An 8,994-nucleotide genomic window follows, 5' to 3' on the forward strand; every position below is an offset into this window, starting at 1 on the left:
TGTTGTCATTTCTCCTTCACCATCATGACCTCTTCAGTTGGATCTGTGGGCACAGACTCAAAATGCCCGTGACTGTCTCACCACCTTTGAGTAATAAGGAAGGATGAAGTGTAATGTGGAGGCCAGGGCTGTTGTGAGCAGTACAAAATACATGCAAATTCTTTTATTGCTGTAAGTAAGAGACCTGTAGTGGGGGACTGATGATGGTGAATTGGGATGTATTTTCAGCTGGTGGGAAATGTGCTGAGAGCTGGCTGCTCTTGGTGTTTGAGATTGAGATAGTGCTGATGAGAGCTGCAAGCACTGCAATAACTACTTTATATGTTTATTTTATTTGATTTTATAGGCTGGTAACCAGCACATATATCAGCCTGTGGGAAAACCAGGTAAGCAGTAAATGCAGATGCTGACGTTTTGAGTATTTGATTACAAGTCTTGTAGCAGCAGTAGTGAACAAAAGTTCGTGGCAGTATTTCCATACAGAGTGGATTCAGTTCCAGGTACTACACATTGATGTTTGTGTGCTGTGTGTTCAGGCTCCCCATGCAGGCCCCAGACATGCAGTCAGCAAAGCCAAGGAAGTGTTTAGATCAACAAGCAGGAAATGTCTAGAGCAAGCTGAGTCAGAGTGGGAATTCACCCCGGGTGGAGTTCAGACATGTAAAACAGCAGAAGACACCTAAAATTGGGTTTCTCAGTCTCAAAAATGAATCACACAATTTGCTGCTGGGAAGAAATCCAGTTTCCCAGGTTCACACAGCATGTTGGCACTCAGCTGTGGGACCAGGGATGACACCATCTCAGGGCTGGGGTAGCTGTGCCCAGAGCAGCAGCAGTTACCACCCAAAAGGAGTTTCAAATATTTAACTAAAACAATCCTGCTCTCATAAAGTGCAGCTCCCACAAACAGTGCACTTCCTGCAGCACACCTAAAGATCTCCCATCTCTGGCAAAGCAGAGCACATGCAGCCTGTGCAGTGCAGAGCAGGAGGGTGCCAGCTGCCTCTGACACCTTGCTGCTCTAAAATCACAATTTTTTTGTCGAGCAGATCACGCAGCTCCGCCAAAGAAGCCCCCACGCCCCGGAGCCCCCGGGCACCTGGGCAGCCTGGCCAGCCTCAACAGCCCCGTGGACAGCTACAACGAGGGTGTGAAGGTAGGGGAAACCCCCCAGAAAATGGAACATCACCAGGGCCACATGAAATACCCACAGCAAATCAAACATGACAGCTCTGAGGTAGTTTGGTGTTCCTGAAGTAGAGACCATGGAAAGCAAGGGGACCAAACTTCATGAGTGAATAATGTCATGGGGCAAACACGCCCTGGCAGCTCTCCAGGGGGGTGAGGGGGAATTCAGGTTCTCCCTGGCTGTGATTTAGTGTGCTCCTCACCTAGAACCTGCCCAGATGAGCTTATTTGTAGTTTGGAATGATGAGGTATCCCAAATGGACCCAGCTCCCTGTTGAGCAGGATGGAGCATTCCCAGGGATCCCAGTTACTCAGATGGTACCAGAGTCTCCTGTCCTTGGTCACAGGAGGTGAGACCTCTCCTGCAGTGCTCAAAAAGCTCTTGCTGCATCACTAGGGCTCCTCAAACCCTACCAGCTCTGGGGAACAAGGGAACAGGGGAAATGGGCTGTCTGACCTGGGAGTGAGGTACTTCCTGATGTGTTGTTTCATTTCCCATAAATAGCAATAAAGCCAAAACTGAAACTTGACAGTGGTTTTGGAGCAGAGATGCTGCTGCTGGGTGCAGTGTCCTGCCCCTGCTGCAGTTGGTGTCCACAGAACTGCTCCTGAGGATGTCAGGCACTCCCAAAATCATCCCTTTGTGTGCTGTTTCCTGCCTGTGGGACTCTGCCACCTTTCTAATCTCCAGGAAACAGCCCTGCCAGGCCTGTAGTAAAGAACAGGAATCCATGGTGTGGTGGCCACAGCAGTTGGGATAAGTGACCCTTATTTTAGGTGATTTAAGGAAATACAGAAAAAGCCCAGTTCATCTGAACATGAAATTCAGAACCTGCAGAGCAATGTGTTCAGCACAACTTGATCCCAGCCACTGCCAGCCTGTCTCACTCCTGCTCATGTTCTGGGATTATTGGAATGTTTAAGAATCAGTGTAAATAGCCAGCAGTGGTGAATTTGAGCAGGATTATTTATCATAAACTGATGCCAGTGCTTTACGAGCTGCCAAGCCTCAGAAAACGTCAAAAAGCAGTAACAGATGTCTTCCTAAATTCAGCTTCTCTAAAATTTCCTTTCTAAATGCTGATGCTGGAATATGAAAAAATGTTTTTGAAATACAGACTTCTGACAGCAAACAAACCTGAGCAGTCAGAGACATCAGTAGTGACAAGTGAACAGGATTTGTGTACTAAACAGCTCTTTGAGTAGGAAAGAAGGGCTGTGTTTTTTTCTTCTGTCAAAATTTTCTTGGAATTGGATTGTTTTATGCCCCTTGAAGAAAACAGCCCATTCCTTTTTGGCATAGCTTTGTTAATGGTTGCAGTCCTAAACTGAAGATGCTTCTGGGGTTCATTTCAGACTCCTTTTTCTGTACACCCAGTTCAGACTCCCTTTTCTGGGAGAGCACAAATGAAGAGGATTGGAATTTCCTGCCCTCAGGAGCCTTCAGGGCAGGCTCCAGAGAGCTCCTGGGTGAGGCAGAGTCAGCCAGTTCCACAAAGAAACTCAAAATTCTGCAAAATATTGGTGTTGATATTGGGGATAAACAAAGAGAAACCAAGGGCTGAGAAACACAATGTCTGTAGTCTTGAAAGGTTCGGGTCTAGAGTTCCAAGGGTTGGGAATCATCTGGAATGGGTTCTTGGTAGTTCCTGGCCATGGCTGTGATGAGTTCTTGTGAGCAAGTCTTGCACAGTTAAATGACCATGTATTTCCCATCATGACTTACCTAAACAAGAAGTTCCAGAAAGATGAATACAGAATTTTCTTAAATGCATCAAGTCCTGGACTGTGTGTGCAGAGGGAGCAGCAGAGTTCCCAGGAGAGGTTTCCCAGGCCCTTGCTCCACTCAGCACTCTGCTGCTCACCACACTGGCTTGCTCCTGTCCAGCTTTGCATGATCTCCTGCCCGTGTGTTGAGTCAGGAGGAAGCATGGGGTGCATGGCAAACCCTTCCACTGCCCACAGGGGTGCACAGCAGCTCTTCTGTCACACAGGGCCCAGAGCTAACACAGGTGGCTGCCGGTTCTGGTGAGGATGCGTTTTCATTGCAGGCTTTTTAACTGGTCTCTGATTGCTACACGTTTTGGGTTTGTTTGTTTGTTTTTTTTTTTTTTTCCTGCTGGGTTTTTTTAATATTGTTTTTTTTTTTTTCCCTTCTTTTGGTAAATTTCTTTAACCTCCCCCCACATTCTGCTCAACCATAGCCATGGAGGGTAAGCAGTGCGTGAGCGTGTGTGTACGTGCCCTATTCCAAAATGTCTTTGCATGTGACTTTGCCAAATGACTGTTTTAACTTCTTGATTGCTAAAACTGATTCGAATCACAGCCTTTCCCTGCTGATTAAGGCAATTACAGTGTTCTTTTTCCTAAGGTATTTTCTGATCAATGCGCTAGATTGAATCTCTGTGGTAGCTGTTGGTATCCACTTAATGAAATGCTACAAAATGGAATCACCGTGTACTGAATCCTGCACTCCTTCCTTAGAGAAAGTCTCACCAAAGCATTCCACAGTTTCCTCAGGGCGGTGGATCAGGGGCTTGCAGTGAAACTTTTCTGAAGCTGGGACCAGTCCTGAGAGCCAGCAGTAACCCAGTGTAGGGAGCTGAAGCACCATGAACCATCTCAGATCCAGGAGAAAATCAGGAATTCTTTAACTTTCTGCTCACACTGAGTTGTTGCCTGGGCATCTTGTTGTAGGGAATAGCTGCAGGAAACTGAGATGCTTGGTAGTTTTATAGTTCTGAGATACTGAAGAGTTTACAAAGGATGTTTGCAAAGTTTGTTTCATTTCAGACCTGGGATTAATTCAGTCTGTTTCGGATTTAACTCCAGACATATCTGACTTGTTGGAAGTTTTACTTGAGTAAAGACCAGTGGATTTTTAATTTATGAGTTTTTTTGTGATCTCTTGGAAATAAACTGTCTAATAGCATTCCATGTTTCCCACCTGTACTGGTGACACCATTTTTGTTAACCTGCTGTTAGATTTTCACTAACAAAATAATAATGTCATAAAATCATGGAATAGTTTGGCTTGGAAGGATGATCTCGTTCCAGTTCTCTCTTTAACATATCAGTTTTTTCTTTAACATATCAGTAATGTTACTGTGTGCTCTGACATTATTTTGGAGCACAAAAATCCCTTTTGGAATGAGGGACCTGATACCTGTTGCCCTCGCAGTGGAACTTGAACCACTGAGACATGTTAGGTACTCAATACTCTTATGCCTCAAATGATTTCCTTCTTTGATGAGTGTTAGACTGGAAGCTCTTCAGGGAAACCCTGGTAGAAGTTGCCCAGTGTCATTTCAGAGATCAGGTTCGGTCAGAAGAACTGAAAGAAGCTTCCTTCATCCCGGAGCCAGCCCAGGGCAGCAGCGGGGCTGGGCGGGGCTGTGGGAACCCGGGGAACCCGAGCCCTTCCCGGCTGGGAGGTGGCCGAGCCCCATCTGCTGGGGACAGGAGCTCCAGCAGCCGCTCTCTGCTTGCAGATTCAGCCGCAGGAGATCAGCCCTCCCCCCACGGCCAACCTGGACCGCTCCAATGACAAAGTGTACGAGAACGTCACGGGGCTGGTGAAGGCGGTGATAGAAATGTCCAGTAAGATCCAGCCGGCCCCACCCGAGGAGTACGTGCCCATGGTGAAGGTACGGGAGCAGTGCCTAAACTTGGGGTGTATTCCTACCCTGAATGAGGTCTTCAAGTGGTGTAGGAAAAGTTTTCTGGAAAGCTGGAAGTAGAAAAGCTGTTTGTGTTCATGTGATCAGAGGCTGGAGCTTTGGATTCCATGCCCAGTATTGTGGACAGCACTGCTTCATGCCCAGCTTGCCTGTGCTTGTCCAGAGTCCTGAGTAGTGTGCTGTCTTCTCCACATTTTCACTTTTTAGGGGAAAAACTTGTTCTTAAGCCTTTGGCATCTTGTTTTGATGGTGATAGACACAGTTGGGATTTTGAAACACCTTAGGCATGTTCCAACTCTCTCCTTTTCCAGATGAGCAATTAAATATATCCACTGCCTCTTGCACTCCTAAAATTCTCTCATCCATTTTTTCAAGTCTTTGAAGTTTATTTCTTTAATCTTTTTTTCTTAGGAGGTTGGTCTGGCACTAAGAACTTTACTGGCAACAGTAGATGAGACCCTGCCAGTGCTCCCTGCAAGCACCCACAGAGAGGTACGTGGAGCTCTGCTTACCTGGTGCTCAGCCACTGCCTTCCCAGTCAGCCTCAGCCCACTGGGACAGGTTTTGGTGCTCCCTTCGTGGCACAGACACACCTTTTGGTTCCCTGAGCAGTCTGAACTCCTGGGTTATAATTCTGCATTAAATGAATTTCATTAAAATTGCTGCATGAACTTAGGCTTGGTATTAATGAGGATTCTTAAACTGGATATAGGTGTCACCCATAGGAAGGTAACATAAACCCCAGTATTCCACAGCAGGGAGTCAGCTGAGGATTAATTCTCAGTGCAGATGTCACCTGTCATTTGCTTGCACATCAAGTCACTGAACAGGTAATTGAGCAGAGCTTGGTACAGCTGGAAGGTTGGCTGTAGTTCTGGATGAGGAGTGACTGAGAGCTTTCAATGAAGTTCATAATTAAAACAATTTTTCTCCAAAACCTTGAATGAGTGTGGTACAATGGTTCTGTAAGTGCCGTCTCAGAGGTTCATGCTGACTTAGCTGTGTGCTTAAGTAATCTATATCTGCCTTCTTGTTTCATTTTTTAAAGCTGCTTCTATGCTTTAGAGCTGCTTCAGGAGTAAAAAGAGTAAAGCTAACAATAACTTGAAAACCTTTTACAGGCTGTTAATGCCAAGCTGTAGTTTAAAATCCAGTACTTGGGTCTTGGTGCTGTTTAGCAGTGGGTGGCTCAGCAGGTGCCAAATTCCATCTGCTGCTCCCCGTGGCATTTCAGAAACAGCCCAACTGCAGTCAGGGATCAGCAGGGGCTGTAGCTCTGTGGAATTGCTGGGAGTGCAGGGTTTCAAGCCCCCAGGGCTGACAGGGTTGTCTCGTTGCAGATTGAGATGGCACAGAAGCTGCTGAACTCGGACCTGGCCGAGCTCATCAACAAGATGAAGCTGGCCCAGCAGTACGTCATGACCAGCCTGCAGCAGGAGTACAAGAAGCAAATGCTGACGGCTGCTCACGCCCTGGCTGTGGATGCCAAAAACCTGCTGGATGTTATTGATCAAGCCAGACTGAAAATCAGCCAGTCCAGACCGCACTAAGCACTGAGGAAGAGCATCATCAGCCTCGGAATTCTGCTCGCGACAGGATGTTCCTTCACCTTCCACCAGCAGTGAGGATTCACCCAGCGCAGTCCTGGCCTTCCAGCGCCTCTGGCTTCAGCAGACCTGACCGCCCCCTGGGGTTCTCTCATTGCAACAGTTGAACCGAGTGGCTCTGGTGGAGCCGGGATGGGGTTCAGGCCGTGGCATTATCAGCAGCTGAGGTTTGTACAGCAGCCCTCGGAGCTGGGGCACAGGGCAGGTCACTCCATCGCATGGGACACGCTTCGCACCGAGCTGCCACCAGGCCACGGCCTCGGAGCCAAAACTGTTGGAGCAGCAGATGGGAGAAAGATATTGTGAAGTGAAGAATTCGGGGAAACCTCAGGGCTGAGAATTCTTGCCCACAGTATATGAACTATCCAGACTGGAATTTTTTTTATTAGAACACTTACGTCGCAATATGCTAATCACGATTTACAGAGAAAGAATAAAAAGCTATATTTTCAAGACTTCAGTCATTTCAAGACAAACTAAAGCCCTCTTCATCTTCCTGCCTTTTACTTTTACGTGACTGTGTGAAGCATTTGTTTGGAACTAGCTGTAGGACACAACTGAACACTCGTCTTTTTCACCAGGATAATGTGCCAGTTCTTTTGTAGCAATGTTGTTTTCCTTGGAAGTGAAAATGCTGCTTTGTACCAGAGCAATTCAGAGCTGCATTTAGAGGAGATCTGTAACCATTCATGTCCCCCATTTTTATATAATTTATAAAGACAGATTAAAGCCATGATGACTATTTTAAACCCACTGTAGTTAACTAACCCATCCTTTTGTCTATCTTGCCTGGGAGGAGTTACAGTAGAGCAGTGTAATTAGATTTTCCTTGGTTTTACAGTTATGCCATCTGTTCTGTTAAAATAAAAACCACACTCCCTTTTTGCTGTTGAGGGATATAAATTATTCTCAGGAAGAATATAATGAACTGTACAGTTACTTTGACCTATTAAAAAGGTGTTACCAGTGAAACTCTGACTCTTATTTCATGTGTATGCACTGCAAAAGAATTCTTCCCTGGGTACCTGTGTCTTTTTAAAAAAGAGTTGATGATACAAATATCTACCATCCTATCATAGAGTTGTTACACACAGTGCAGAGTCCATCAGTGTTTGGTCCAGATGTGGAACAACCCCCCCTCCACAACTCTGGGGTGTCTCTTATACACCTGGAATTCTGTAATGCCTCAAATGCTTTGGAATACCCACTTGGAACATGACTCTTCCCTTGTTCAACTGCTCTGGAAAAGTCGTGTTCAGAAGTTATTAAATTCATGCCTTTTAAGTAGCTCCTTTCCAGTGTAGTGTGACATCACCTCCCACACCCACCCTCCACACCAGTTTTCTGGCCAGGTAAATACATCCTGTACCTTCCACAACCTCAGCCCTTCACCTGAGCATTGCAGCCTTTTCCCCACTGTGAAAAACCCCTGGCCTTGCTGTGCCACAGCTGCCCCTGCACAGGGGCCACAGGAGCTGCACTGCTGCTGTAACCAGAGGTGTCACTGCACCAGAGGCTGCAGCAGCAGCCCAGCCCCAGCCCTTCTGCTGAGCAGGTCCCCATCCTGCAGCTCCAGGCTGTCACTACACCCCTGCTCACTGGGATTTCATTCCCTGCTCCATCCAGAGGCTGTGGGTGCCTTTTAGAGCTGTAACTGTTCTTGTGAAACACGAAAAACCTGACAGGGGAAGTTGTAAAGCCCCAGCTGAGCACTTACGACAGTAGTTTCAGGACGTGCAGGTAACCTGGCCACCCTCCACAAACATCCACCTGAGAAACACGAGTACAAGCAGATGTTCTTTATTACAGGCTGGTACAAAACTAATTAGTCAAAAAGACCAAAGCCCATGTCATCATCAGATTCCTCTGATTCTTCCTTCTTTTCCTCTTCTTTCTTCTCTTCAGCTGGAAAAGAGACAGGATTTATTTTCCAATTTATCCGCTCATAGAAGTCAGTTGTTACAAAAGGTGTCACATGCAATGACTAACATCAAGCATGAATCCCTGAGCAGTCCTAACAACCTGAGCCAGCAGCCCAAGAATAGCGTTTGTACTATTAGCAAAGCGGTTTTGTACATTCAGAATTAATTTCTTTCAAACCTGAAAAACTTTAAGGGGAGATGCTGATGCTCTGCATGATCCTGATGACACACAGGAAGAGCAGTTATAATTCTGAGGGAACACTAATCCTGTACACTGGCTTCATATGCAATATCCCCTTTCTCAAGGGGAGGGCGTGCTTTGCTCTAGAACAGTCACACACACCGCATGGCAGAAACTACATGCCAAAAGCTTCTGTAACACACACACATTGCATGGCAGGAACCACATGCGAACAGCTCCTGGAACTGGGGCTTGCAAAGCTGCGGCTGCCTCATCCCTGGAAGTGTTGGATGGGGCTCTGAACTGCCCAGTCTAGAGGACGGTGTCCCTGCCCACGGCAGGAGGTTGCAAAGAGATAGCCATAAAGCTCTTCCTAACTCAAGCCATTCCACGGATCCACGTTCCCGCGCCTCAGT

At 46.7% G+C, this 8,994-nt stretch overlaps 1 protein-coding gene across 13 annotated transcripts in view; it reads left to right on the forward strand.

Moving 5' to 3' along the window:
* PTK2 (protein tyrosine kinase 2) overlaps window positions 1-7,447 on the forward strand; it is a 173,147-nt gene extending 165,700 nt beyond the window's left edge. For 7 of the 13 annotated variants that reach the window (XM_031061601.1, XM_031061602.1, XM_031061593.1 and 4 more), the window contains 6 exons: window positions 347-386; window positions 1,050-1,156; window positions 3,393-3,401; window positions 4,680-4,835; window positions 5,280-5,360; window positions 6,209-6,418. In XM_031061601.1, the coding sequence (XP_030917461.1) occupies window positions 347-386; window positions 1,050-1,156; window positions 3,393-3,401; window positions 4,680-4,835; window positions 5,280-5,360; window positions 6,209-6,418 (603 nt within the window). Of the gene's footprint in view, window positions 1-346; window positions 387-1,049; window positions 1,157-3,392; window positions 3,402-4,679; window positions 4,836-5,279; window positions 5,361-6,208 lie in introns of all 13 variants that reach the window. The other 6 variants (XM_031061594.1, XM_031061603.1, XM_031061604.1 and 3 more) reach the window with 3 other exon arrangements.
* Window positions 7,448-8,994: the final 1,547 nt, after the last annotated feature.

This window comes from Geospiza fortis, unplaced genomic scaffold (assembly GCF_000277835.1).
Source record: "Geospiza fortis unplaced genomic scaffold, GeoFor_1.0 scaffold351, whole genome shotgun sequence".
Lineage (NCBI taxonomy): Eukaryota > Metazoa > Chordata > Aves > Passeriformes > Thraupidae > Geospiza > Geospiza fortis.